The 14,355-nt window shown below is 39.6% G+C and overlaps 1 protein-coding gene across 2 annotated transcripts in view; it reads right to left on the reverse strand.

The window, feature by feature from the left end:
• SEC22A (SEC22 homolog A, vesicle trafficking protein) overlaps window positions 1-11,346 on the reverse strand; it is a 61,358-nt gene extending 50,012 nt beyond the window's left edge. Inside the window, exons 1-2 of one of the 2 annotated variants that reach the window (XM_070583752.1) lie at window positions 11,230-11,346; window positions 2,855-3,055 (exon numbers count right to left, since the gene is read on the reverse strand). In XM_070583752.1, coding sequence (XP_070439853.1) covers window positions 2,855-3,036 — 182 coding nt within the window. In that variant the 5' untranslated portion in view covers window positions 3,037-3,055; window positions 11,230-11,346. The other variant, XM_070583753.1, reaches the window with a different exon arrangement.
• Between the last annotated feature and the right edge of the window lie 3,009 nt (window positions 11,347-14,355).

The following is a 14,355-nucleotide window of genomic DNA, read 5'->3' on the forward strand; positions in this document are numbered from 1 at the left end:
CTATAAGGACTATCTGCCCAGCATTCCTTCTCTCCTTCCCTTTGGGGAATTACCTCCAGCCCCACTACCTATTCTATACAGCTTTGGTAAAGATGTCTGTCAAAAGGCCTGGCCAACTAAGAGTACCCTAGCCCTCTGACCACAACGTTAGTGCAGAAATGGGCCAACACACAGCAAGGCCAATTAAAGTCCTTTTCTTGAAACATGAAGGGAGAGGGGTTGCTCAGCTGGAATGAAGTAAGCTGAGAGCTGCCTGAACAGTGTTTTCCATTAAGTGAAGAATGCCTATCTGCAAAAGGAGAGAGACTAGAGAAATGAGAGGAAGACTCCTGCTAACAACATCTGAGTCCCTGGGTTCAGCCAACTCGGAAGCAGGCCTATCCCTCACAATACCATTTTTTTTGTTGCTTAAGCTAGTGTGAGTTGTGTTTCTGCCTTCGGCAATGGGAAAGAGGTCTATTTATTAGCCATTTACAGGGCTGTTGCAAAATTTAATGAAGTGTAAGTAAAGTGCCTGGGAATTGCAGGTACTTAATAACTGGGTCATTGTTGAAACTGTTACTCCTACAATCAGAAAACATCACCAAAGGGTGAAAGGAAAGCACTGCCAGAAACTAAACCAAAAGGTAGCTAAGCCTAAAATAGCATTCCTGGCTAGAGGTAGCAGTTTGGGGACAAATATGGAGAAAGTGAATCCTTAGGTAAGGAGAGAAACTATGAGGCTCACAGCCATTATCTGACTTCAAATAAATTTACAGTGAAAGAACTAAGAATTTTACTTCTTGCACTAAAATTCACAATAGAGTATGAGTGACCTCCCACAGGGGTTTGTCTTTTCATAAGATCAGTGTCTCAATGTTTAGACATCTCAAAATATACAACTATGATTTTTAAATCCCAGAAACCAACCTCAAAGTTTTAAGATCTCATAGGACACAACTTAATTTTCATATGGTTCATAATTATTGCTTTAATCCTTGTTGTTTCCTAATTAGTGACATAAGTTTATATATTAAACATTTACGACAATTTAAGGAAAGTATCCGTCAACCTACAAAACAGACGAATTCCTTAAAATTTTATACATTTTCTTTTTCATTTGCACTTGTATTTTACTAGTTCAGGCTCTAATTATAAGTTGACCTCTCTCCTCTCAGACTTTCCATTTCACCCTATATTCTACTGTCTCAGCAGTGTTTTTTTATCAAGTCACTTCCCTCAAACCTGCATTAACAGCCTATAACCTATTATATCAAAGTGACATCCCTCAATCTGAATTTTCAGGAAAATCCAGGATCTGGTCCCACACTAATTATCCCACATTTTGCATAATTATCCCTAAACCACCATTTACTACACCAGGCTAAGCAGATTAATGCACCTAGCATGCTAAGACACATTCTTTATTATTCTGCCTCTCCTCCCTACACCTGGAATGCCCTCCTCTCTGCCTTAGACTGCCTCTCTTACTAATTCTTCAGGATACGGCTCATGTCTCAATAAGGAAGCCCTCTCCTTATTATATCCCATATGGACTTTGTCCTTATTTGATTTCCTACTGTATGCACAGTCAGTATCAAACTGCTCTGGAGTTAATTGTTCTCTAATTGTTTCCCACGCATGCTCTCCAAGGTGGTCTTACCTATTCCCCATGGTTTTAATTACAAACTGTAAGCAGATCCCCAAATCTAAATCTCTATACTTGTCCTTCTTCACTAAACTTCAGACTTATACATCCAGCTACCTACCTGACAGTGCCTCTTGGATATCTAATGGGCATCTCAGACTTAACATATCCAAACAGAACACCTAATTTTTAGCAGTGAAATACTACATCCTCTAGTCTTGCTCACTTTGGCCCCATTATCATCCAGTTCCTCAGGCCAAAAATCTAGAGGTGACTCTTGACTCTTCTCTTTCCCTCACATCCCACTTCAATCCATTAGGAAGATTTGTTGGTGTAATTCCCAAATACAACCACTTTTCACACTATCATCCTTGTTCAAGTTATAAGCATCACCTCTACCTGAACTTCTCTAAGAGTCTCCTCAATGATCTCTTCCATTCTTCCTCCCTTAGAGAGCTTCTTCATAGAGCAGCCAGGATGATTTACTCAAAGCCAAAACTCTCCAATGGCTTCCTATTGCATTAGACTCAATCCAAACTCCTTATCACAGCCTAGAAGGCCTACATAACCTGTCCCATTCCTACCTTTCCAACCTCACTTTTTGCCACTTTATTATTTGTCCACATTGCTTCAGCATCTCTGGCTTTCTTTCCATCCTTGATCTGTATCGAAGGCCTTCTGCACTGGTTGTTACCTCTGCCTTGCTCTTTATCCACAGCATCCTTCATATGACCGTCTTTTTTCTTATCTTTTAGGTCTCTGCTCAAATGTCACTCTCTCAAAGGGCCCTTGACCATCATAAAGTCACTCTCTATCCCATCACCTCGTTCCACTTTCTTTATACACAATAAATAGTGATGAATGCTATCCCCTCTCACCAGAATGTAAACCTAAGTTCTCTGAGGGCAGGTATCATGTAAGATTTTTTATATTTTCCCTCACAGCTTTCCTGGCCATATAAGAACACCAATAAACACCTAGTGATGGAATATCTGTGATCCGCAAAACTATAAAATTTTTTAAAGCCAGGTATAAACACAGAGAAACTGCAAAAAAGGTGATGACATGATGACTATTATTTCAGTATAAGTTCAGAACCACATGATTCTTGACTTAACAAGTTTTCCTAAACTAATCAAACACTAATTTCTATTGAAACCACTTAAATTTCATTAAAATGACAACCCACTAAGCAAGTGCTTCTAATGGAGCAAACTAAAGTCTTACTTAATGTTATAATGTCCAGTTTTCAGTGTACATCTATCAGGAAGCTGAGCAAGTTTCTTCGAGAGCATTTTAAAATACTTTCTGCATTCCTGCATGCCTGTGCCTTGTTCATAGTCAGTAGAAGCAGAAAGTGGCAATCCATCTCTGACACGAATGACTGAGGCAGATAAAATCATAGACATTTCAATCAACAGAGGAGACCTAAAATAAAACGAACAATTTGGGTTAGACAAAAAAATTAAAGCCAAAGCTGATAAACATAGGCAAAAATGTTCAACTCATTAATAATCAAAGACATACTAACTAAAACAGTGAAATACTATGCATTCCTTAACAAATTAGTTTTTAAAAAAATAATACTTGTTTCTTTCTGGCATTCTCATAAATATACATGGAAGCAAATATTGGAATAAACACCATTCTCGAAAAAATTTGGAAATATTCAACAAGAGTTTAAAAATATTTATGCCCTTTGACAAGAATAAATTTAAATATATAATCCTATCCTAAGGAAAGTAATCAGATTTACACAAAATTTTAAACAGAAAGACATTCTTTCACAGAAATAACTGAGAACAACCTAAATGTCCAACAATAGGGGGATTGTTAAGTAAATTATACAACACCCATATGACAGAATATAATGCAGAAATTAAAAGTTATGTTTGTGAAAAACAGTTTAATGAGGTGGTAAAATACTTATATATTAGGTAGAAAAAAAGCAGGATAAAAACTGCAAATGTTGTTTTCCATAAAGACAAAAAGAAGAAAGAAGGGAGGGATAAATGGAGAAACAGATACTGGAAGGAAGCATGCCAGAATAAGAATAATGCCAATCTCCAGGAAATAGTATGATGGATGACCATTATCTAATTTCCTAAACGTTTATAATATTCCACAAAGGGCATACATTACTTTTATAATCAGAAAAAATATTTCTATTTAAAATAAATCTTAAAGTAAAGGAACATTTGTTTTAAAAGTGTTCTCAATCTTTTTACCAGAAAGTAAATCATAATGGCCTTTTTTATTATATTCTGATCGTACTTTATAAAAAGATAAAAGGACTACAGAGCCCTGGGTCTAAAAAAAATCAGGTAAACAGTCAAACTTTGATTTTGAAAAAAAAAATGCAGTTCTCAGAGTTTAGCTTGTATAAAAACCTCTGGAAGTTTGGTTGAGAAATGCAGATTTCCAGGCCCACCACCAAAAAATTCTGATCCACTAACTGTCGGATGAGGCTTGAGAATCTCCCATGTTAATAAATTCCCCAGGTAATTACTATGCTTATTGCCTAAGTACCATTCTTTGAAAAAACACTGAATTAAAACAAGTTCACAGTCTGAAATTAAGTGGTAAGTCTTTTGTGCCAGGCCATCAGAGCACAACGTCACTAAATGCTTCTCCTTCACTAGCAGTAGAGGCAACTGGTGAAAAATGAAAATTTCATAGGTTTTTTTTTCAAGATATTGTATTTCACAGGCTAAATTAATCCTTACCTGCCCAATTTGACCAGGTCAATATTACCTCATTCCAAAAATGAAAAACTGAATTAGTAATATTTCAAAAAATGCCACAGAAAACTAGTTGGTACCAAATTTGGAAATCAGCAGTCCCTAGTTTTCATTGCTGTGTGAAGTCGAAATCTGACTGCCCATTCATGACAGAAACTGATTGTCAATAAAAATTAACCCAAATAATAAGGCTAATACATTAAAATCACTCCCCCCTTTTCCTCTTTTCATGAGAAAATGAGAGGAATAGCTAGTACTAATATGTCATTACCCTTTAATACTTTTCTCCTCCATTTTTTAAAAGGAAAAAACCCAGCAGGAATTAAATTAGCCTTCACCATAATAGAATCTTCGAACGAAAGTTCCAGCATGACATATCCACATCATCTTCCTTTCTATTCAACCAGTTTCTTTTCTCTTCTAAAAGCAGTAGCCAGAGAAAGCTAGGATCCCTCAAAGTATAATATCCATACTATAAACCCTTGTAAAAATCGTTGCCATGTTTTATTTATTAAACCACAATTGTAACATTTAGTCTAACTGTAAGAAAGAAAATGTCTTACTTCATACCCTTAAGCACTTATTATTTACATATAAGATTTTTGCCTTTCCAGAAGTATACTGCAACACAGTGACCACTCTGGGAATTAATATGAGGGCAGGGTTGTGACTTATAGTTTCCAAAATCCATATTCCTAGTATTTAAAAGCAGATTGCATTCTTTTATGCCTGATATTCTTAGGATTCCACCAGAAATATTAAGAATCATCTTACTTAGAGAGTGCCAACTTTCATGTAATCTTTGAAGTTGCTCTTTTTTATGACTTGAAAGAAAGAAGGATATGATTCACACTTCCTAAAACATATACTAGAAAAGAATACCAACTTGTAAGTTCCATTTGTTTACCGAACATTTAACATACTGTATGCCAGTGACTATGCCAGACATTAGGAATACACAGTTCCTACCATCAAGAAGCATCAGATCAGAATTCAAGAAATTCAAATGAAAAGAGCAAATAATGCAAGCTGTGTAGCCCACCACTTTACTAATTGGAAAACTACAGTTAGACAAACTTGCATTTCAGATATGTCTAATACACACTGTTAGGCTTGTAACCAAAAGCACAACACAGCAGTGATGATCCCTGTCAAAATTCTTAAAAGGCTGTCAGAGAACTGTTTCTATTTATCAGTAGATAAGATTTTTCTGAGGAGAAAGAGTTAAATGTCTTCCTCACAGAGTCATTTAACCTAGCATCCAACAGTAAATTAGCAAAAGAAACTGGGAAGACCTTTGTCCAATGAACAATACCAGGCCTAACTAATTTGCAGACAGACTTCAGTCACCTCAGAATAAGCAACCTCTCCTCTATCAACTCAATAAACATGCCCCTCCTTTTTTTTCTTTTTACCTTGGATTCTTAATGTCCATTCCTTAAAAAAACACATTCTGATCTTATCGGGACTGTGCTAGTAGAAAAAGGAATCTACATCAAGGCCAAGCTAGGGTTAGAGCACTCCTAGAATGTAGGCAAGGGTGGTAGTTGTGAAAAACAAGGAAAAGTCAGTGGGAAACAAGGGGTTAAAACACTTGCATGGGAAGATTTAGGAGAAGTAGTAGTTTTATCAGGGCTAGAGATACATTTTTAGGCCACTGGTCCATTTTTCCTCACCTTTAACACTGAAAAAATATTACATACACCTTTAGACAGCAGCAGCAAACTCATAGGGAATCTTAACAGGCCTGATATCCTTTCCCCAATAGCAACTGATAAAGGAAAAGGCCCAAATTAGAATCTAGGTAGGTCTGGGAAAACAATTATACAAAGGCTGAGGAAAATAAACTTCCACAATGCCAAACTACCATAGCAGCACTTAGAAATCTTTTAGACCCAAGATAACTACATACTGACCTCTCTTCTTCAGAACCTTGTGGGGTAATCTCGTTAGCCCAAGGTACCAGGAAGGCACTCTCTCAAAAATAAACAAAATCCAACATACAAGTACATTTTATATCTACTTTCCAGCAAGATGGTTTCATAAATGTCTCTTTTAAGATAAAAACACTTTATATTGAAATGGGTATAGGAGGAAAGTACCTCAACATAATAAAGGCCACATATGACAAACCCACAGCCAACATCATACTCAATGGGCAAAAACTGAAAGCCATCCCTCTGAGAACAGGAACAAGACAAGGGTGTCCACTCTCACCACTCTTATTCAACATAGTACTGGAGGTTTTGGCCAGAGCAATTAAGCAGGAAAAAGAAATAAAAGGAATCCAAACAGGCAATGAAGAAGTGAAACTCTCACTGTTTGCAGACGACATGATCTTACATATAGAAAACCCCAAAGAATCCATTGGAAAACTATTAGAAATAATCAACAACTACAGCAAAGTTGTAGGGTATAAAATTAACTTACATAAATCAGTAGCATTTCTATACTCTAATAATGAACTAACAGAAAAAGAACTCAAGAACACAATCCCATTCACAATCGCAACAAAAAGAATAAAATACCTTGGGGTAAATTTAACCAAGGAAGTGAAGGACCTATACAACGAAAACTACAAGACTTTCGTGAAAGAAACTGATGACGACATAAAGACATGGAAAGACATTCCATGCACATGGGTTGGAAGAATAAACATCGCTAAAATGTCCATTCTACCTAAAGCAATCTATAGATTCAACGCAATCCCAATCAGAATCCCAATGACATTCTTTACAGAAACAGAATAAAGAATCCTAAAATTCATATGGGGCAACAAAAGACCCCAAATTGCTAAAGCAATCCTGAGAAAAAAGAACAAAGCTGGAGGCATCACAATCCCTCATTTCAAAGCATACTACAAAGCTACAGTAATCAAAACAGCATGGTACTGGTACAAAAACAGGCACACAGATTAATAGAACAGAATTGAAAGCCCAGAAATAAAACCACACATCTATGGACAGCCAATATTCGACAAAGGAGCTGAGGGCATACAATGGAGAAAAGAAAGTCTCTTCAACAAATGGTGCTGGGAAAACTGGACAGCCACATGTAAAAGAATGAAAATTGACCATTCTTTTTCACCATTCACAAAAATAAACTCAAAATAGATCAAAGACCTAAAGGTAAGACCTGAAACCATAAGGCTTCTGGAAGAAAACATATGCAGTACACTCTTTGACATCAGTATTAAAAGGATCTTTTCCGACAACATGTCTTCTCAGACAAGGGAAACAACAGAAAGAATAAAGAACTGGAACTTCATAGACTAAAGAGCTTCTTCAAGGCAAAGGAAAACAAGATTGAAACAAAAATACAACCCACCAAGTGGGAAAAAATATTTGCAAATCATATATCTGACAAACGGTTAATCTCCATACTATACAAAGAACTTACACAACTCAACAACAAAAAATCAAACAACCTGATCAAAAAATGGGCAGGAGATATGAACAGACATTTCTCCAAAGAAGATATACGGATGGCCAATAGGCACATGAAAAGATGCTCATCATCACTGATCATCAGGGAAATGCAAATCAAAACTACACTAAGATATTACTTCACACCCGTTAGAACGGCAAAAATAACCAAAACAAAAAGTGACGAATGTTGGAGAGGTTGTGGAGAAAAAGGAACCCTCATACACTGCTGGTGGGAATGCAAACTGGTGCAGCCACTATGGAAAACAATATGGAGATTCTTCAAAAAATTAAAAATAGAAATACCATATGACCCAGCCATCCCACTACTGGGTATCTATCCAGAGAGCTTGAAGTCAGCAATTCCAAAAGTCCCATGCACCCCTATGTTCACTGCAGCATTATTTACAATAGCCAAGAGTGGAAGCAACCTAAGTGCCCATCAACTGATGATTGGATAAAGAAGATATAGTATATATATACAATGGAATACTACTCAGCCTTAGAAAAGGATAAAATCATCCCATTCACAACAACATGGATGGATCTTGAGGGTGTTATGTTAAGTGAAATAAGCCAGATAGAGAAAGACAATCTCTGTATGACTCCACTCACATGTGGAAGTTAAACATGTAGACAAAGAGAACAAATTAATGGTTACCAGAGGAAAGGGGGAGTGGAGGGTGGGCACAAAGGGTGTGAAGTGGTACACCTACAACACGACTGACAAACAATAATGTACATCTGAAATTTCACAAGGTTGTAAACTATCATAATCTCAATAAAAAGTTAAAAAAGAAAAACTTCATATTGGGTTAATCACCGATATTTTATTTCAGTTCATTATTTCCCAAACTTTAGTCATCCAAGCAACATGTTCAGAAGTCTTAGCAGAACTGCATCCCACCTGTACTATTATTTACCTAATTTAGGTCTTTCAACTGACTTATTTTTTGCCCTATCCTTAGCAATAGTATCTGTGAAATCAGTTTTGAGATGTTAAGTTGTTCTCATAATTTAAATTAAAATAAATAGAAGACTTTTTTTGTTTCATTCAAATGCATATTTGTGAAAAATTTTGGAGAAGTATTTTTTTAAAGGTTCATCTGCTTATCACTCAAACTGTCTCACATATCTGATGGTACTGAAGTTTGGGAAACACTAGCTTGGTACACATGACTTTATTTAAATTGCCAGCTGAGATCTGTGGGAATGGGGGCGAGTATTTGGGGAGAAAGCTACACTAACTGTGATGCAAGAGTGAACGAAAGGGAAGGACTTTACACAGCACAGGTTAGCAAGAAGGCACTTGGGAGACAGAGCTTGAAGAGGAGAAGGGGAAAGGGCACCAAGGGCAACCAGAGTTTATTCTGTAGCTTTGCCTGTGCCCCCACCTCACCAGCAGCCTTTGGTACTCCCATTATAGGTGCTTGTACCACACGGTATGTGTAAGACCCCTGGCTCCAGAGTAGATTATACCCATGTCTAGGAACAGGGCCCCCAACACATGCACAAATGCGTGCAGCACCTCATAGTTTACAAACAGTGAGGTAGCCATAACCTCCATTTTACAGATGAGGAGACTGAGGCTCCCTTTCTCAAAGCCACCCTGCTAATATAAAGCAGAACTGGTGCTTAAACCTAACTCTCTTGTCTCTCTACATCACTGTGCTACATCAGTCTCCTAAAACCAACAAGGGGCAAGAACCCAGTGATACAGAAACTATCTAGCTCCTCATTCTGAAATAATGATAAAAGACCAGCTTACATTTTTTTTTAAAGACAGTACAGTGTAGTAGTTAACGGGATGGACTCTGGAGCCAGAGTTCAAAAACTGGCTCCATGAGGCACTAATTTTGTCAGTTGGGCAAGCTTTGCCTTTCTGTACTCAATTTCCTCACATGTAAAGTGTGGCTACCAACAGTATCTATCTCACAGGGTTAGAAAGACACTAATAGTATCTTTCTCACAGGGACGTGGAAAGAACCTGAAACACTGCCTTGCAGGCTAAAAGTGCAATATTAAGTGTTTGCTATTATTTATTGATTGCCCTCTATTTACCAGGCACTTTCTACACATTATCCCATTTAAGCCTTCCAATAACCTGTGAGGTGGGTATTATCAGTTCCACTTTACCCTTGAAGAAATTCAAGCTCAGAAAGTTTAAGCAATTGATTCAATCCCTAAGCTAGCAAGTGACAGATTTAAACTCAGGCCTAATTTACCCTATGAGAACACTGCCTCTCGACACATCCAAGCTTCTTATTCACTACATGGAGAAGGTCACACGCACCCCTTTCATAACACCTGGGCTACTTTCACACCCCAATATAAAATATACTTGGATTTCTAAAAGTCCTACACCAAAAAAAAAGCACTAAACTGATATCATGGTTCTCAACACAGTAAATGCCCAGATGTCCCATCAACGTAGGGCATGGTCACAGATGTTAGATTCAAGTACTGAACTAAAAGCTTTCATATGCCAGAAGTTGTAGGTACTGTTTAAGGTACTGCCTGATTCCTTACAATCTCAGCACTAATCAAATGCCAGTACCGGGGAATGGGATTCAGAGTTTTTACAAGTGGCTGTTCCACCTGCTAGATCGGATTCCAACACCTCCCTCAAGTGGCTGACACTATAGCGCCGGGCACTGCCTCAGCTGAAAAGGCATAAGAGGGGCTAGTTCTGAAGCTTCCCAACTGCCCTAGGTCAGGATCCAGGAAACTAAGGAGCAGGAGAAAAGTCCAAAGCTGTTCCCACTGGCAGAGAGATTCAAGCTGGCTGGGGGTGGGCCTCCTATTTCGGAGCCTTCTTCCACCTTCCACGCCAGGTGCTCAAGTCTCCTTGATGCCACATCGTTCCCAAAGCGCCATTAACAGGGCCTCAAGAGGTTCGGTGAGCCAACGCGGGCAAATCTCGGCTCCGTGCTCATTCCATCCCCAAAAAACGCAAACTAAGCCACTGGTTCAAATCCCACCCTGCCTAAAAGAAACAGGAAACGCCACTCTCTGGGCCGCCTAAGTGGCCTCGGTGGTCCCCGCGTTCCTGACACCTAGGGGCCAGGGAATTCCCGCCCCCACCCCCCCAGCTGGCAGCCTAGAACGTCTGTCCCTCCCCCTCAGGCCCCCTGCCCGGGCTGCCCCATACCCAGGGCAGGTCAGCCGAGGGGCAACGGCCGCCCGCGCGGCCCCACAGCCCCTCAGGTCGGGGGAGACGAGGTCCCCGCAACCCTGCCCTCCAGGGCTCCGCGGCTCCAACGACACCCTGCTCCCGCCCCCACGGCACGGGCTTGGCTCCCGCTCGGGGTGGGTCTGTAGTCCCTAGGGCGAGGGCCGAGCGTGGCAGGAAGCGAGGAGAGCGAGCGGAGCAGCCGGCCAGGGTTCGAGCGACCCCGAGAGGGAGCAGCCAGGACTGGGAGGGGCCGGGCCGTACCTGCCGAGCCGGGACCCGCCGCTCCGAGTGACGCGACCCGCGGTGCATTGTGGGCCGGGGGAGTGGCCTTTCCGCGGGGCAGCTCGCGTCCAACGTGGCTGGCGCCCGGCGGAATCAGGCCCCGCCCCCGTCTCTCGGCTGGCCCAGGCCAATTAGGTTCCGTGGGAAGGACACACTGACCCGCCCCCTCCAGGAGACATGGGCCCTGTCAATAACACCTGCGCCAAGAGATTGCAAAATACCCTGGCGACAGACTCTATGCTGTCCCTCAGAAAGAAAGCTAAACTCTGCTGCCTGTCACCTGTGTCTGAAGGCAGTTTGTCTCTCACATGCAGCCCTACAGCACCCGCTTATCCAAGGAGCAGGAGGCAAAAGCCCCCTCTGAGTAGAGCAAGAAAAGGACCTGCCCCATCTACCACCACACACCGGGAGGCGCCTAACCTTGGCAGAGAAGTGCCAGAGGCTGGCCCTGCAGCCCTTACCAGCCTTTGCATTAGTCATGCATTAGAGTCATGCATTATTAAACGAGCACTTACTGACTGTCTACCATGTGCCAAGCACCGGGTTTAGGCATTGGGTTACAGGGGTGAACATAACACTGGATGCAATTCTAAGGTGTAAGAGTAGCAAGAGACATTAAAGCATAAATCATTACATAATTATAAATTGTGATCAGTACTATGAAGGAAAATTAGTGGGTGTGATGATGGATTAATTTTGGACTATCAAGGAAGAACTCTTTGAAGAAGTGCCTTTTAAGCTCCAGGCATATGAAAGAGTCTTAAAGAATGTTCCAGGCCAAGGGAACATTATGTGTGAGGTTGTTGGGTCATGAAAAAATTTGGTGTGTTCTAGGAATTGAAAGAAAGTCAGCGTGGTTGGAGTTCAGAGAGCAAGCTTGCGCTGTGCTGAGGCAGAGGCCAGACCATGCAGACTATTATTGGCCACACTGTAGATTTTAGACTGTATTTCAGAATGTATCCTAAGGTCAATGGGAAGCTAATAGAGTGTTAAGTAGGATCTGATTTACATATTTAAAAACTCACTCAGGCTGTTTGTGGGGAGTAGTTTGGAAGAGGGCAGGAGGGGTTGCCAGAAGGCCAGTTTGGAGGCAGTTGCATTAGTCAAGGCCAGAGATGATGGTGGCTTGAACTTGGATAATGGCACTAGAGACAGAAAAATTTGGATAATTTTGAGACATATAAATTGGAGGTGGAATTCAAGGGACTGAATAATAGCTTGATTTTCCAGGAAGGGTAAAGAAAAGAGGAGCATTAAGAATGACTCCTTAAGTGATTAGATGGACTAAGAAGCCATTTACTGATTCAGGGAACATAGAAGGAGGAGCACAGGGTTTTGGATATGTTAAATTTGAGATACTTATAAATGGAGATGTCAAACAGATTTGGATATGTAAGTCTGGAGTTCAAAAGAAAGGTCAGGACTAACTATGTAAGTCTGACGGTTGTTGGAGTGGGTGAACCCAGTGATTCCATTCCTAGGTATTTACACAACAGAAATGTATTCATATGTTCACCAAAAAACATATACAAGAATGTTCACAGGATGAATAAATTTTAGAATATTAATATAGTGGAATAATATAGAGGAAACAGAATGAACATTCTACAACTACACACAAAACATGGATGAATCTCACAATCATAAAATTGAGTAAAAGAAGCCAGACACAACAATTGTATACTACATGATTCCATTTATATAATGTTCAAAAACAGACAAAAATAATTACAGTAGAAGACACAAGGATATTGGTTCCCCTTAGGTACTAATGTTTGGAAAAGGGCTGTAGGGGGCTTCTGGAGTTCTAAGAAAGTTCTTCTTCTTGATGTGAATGTTGGTTACACCAATGTGTTAAATTAATAAAAATTCATCAAGCTGTACATTTAAGGTTTATGCAATTTTTCAGTATGTATTTTATTAAACAATAGAAAGGTTACATTTTACAAATGTTAAAGGTGATCCAGCCATGAATAAGTAACTGGTACCAGACTAACCCTCCCACCACAAACAGTAGAAAACTGGACCAAATCTATGAAACAAGTATTTTCAGACATTGGACAATAGGCACAATAGTAAAACTATGATCCTGGAAAGAAGGATAATACACAAGACTAGCCCAAAGAGTTCCCCAGATTTCTTTCTGGAGGTACTTACCTAACCACAGGATGGAAGAAAGCCAAGGAGAATATAGTACTCTTGCTAACTGAGGACAGAGAAATTGGAATTAGGAGAGAGTGGGCAACTAAAATTTGCAAGGCAGAGTACCAGGGACAGAGTTCTCCAAATATGCATAAGAGTCTCCTTGAATCTTTGGTATAGGTTTAAGGACAGACTCTATGAGGCTGACTAAAGAACAACTACTGGGGAAAGAAAATTACTGGGCACCTGTAAGCTGAACAACTACTAGAGCTTGAATAGAATTTGGAAACATCCAAGTTCTGACCACTTGGAATAAATAAACTTTGTTCAACACCTAGGATACTTGGTAGACAGACCTCAGAAAGGCCACAGTTTAGAAATAAAGCCAAACTAGCCAAGAGGGAAGGCTATTCTAGACCCAACCAACCAAAGCTGAAAAAGCTTATCTGCAAGCAAATTAACTGCCTGCTTGAGTGAAACTTAACAGTTTTTAAAGAAAGACAATAAAATCCGGGCACTAAAACATCTAGCACCCACAATGTCCAGTATCCAATAAAAATTACTGTATACTGAAGAAGTAGGAAAAGGTAAACCATAAAAAGGAGAAAAATTAGTCAACAGAAACAGACTCAGAAATGACAAAGATGATGAAATTAGCAGATAAGGATTTTAAAGTATCTATTATAAGTATGACCAAGAATTTAAAGGAAAACATAAATATACTAGAGACATGGGAACTATAAAAAGAACCAAATAGAACTAACAGAACAGAAAAATACAATATCTGAAGTAAAAATTTTATTGGATGGGCTTAAAAGCAGTTTAGACACTGCAGAATAAAACATCCAGGGACAAGGAAACAGTGCAAAAGAATTATCTACACCAAAACACAGAGAGAAGAAAAGTTGAAAAGAAAATGAACAGAAGCTTGCTGACCTGTGGGACAATACCAAGTTGCCTAAA

The sequence above is a fragment of the Equus przewalskii genome, chromosome 18, assembly GCF_037783145.1.
Source record: "Equus przewalskii isolate Varuska chromosome 18, EquPr2, whole genome shotgun sequence".
In the NCBI taxonomy this organism is placed as follows: Eukaryota; Metazoa; Chordata; class Mammalia; order Perissodactyla; family Equidae; genus Equus; species Equus przewalskii.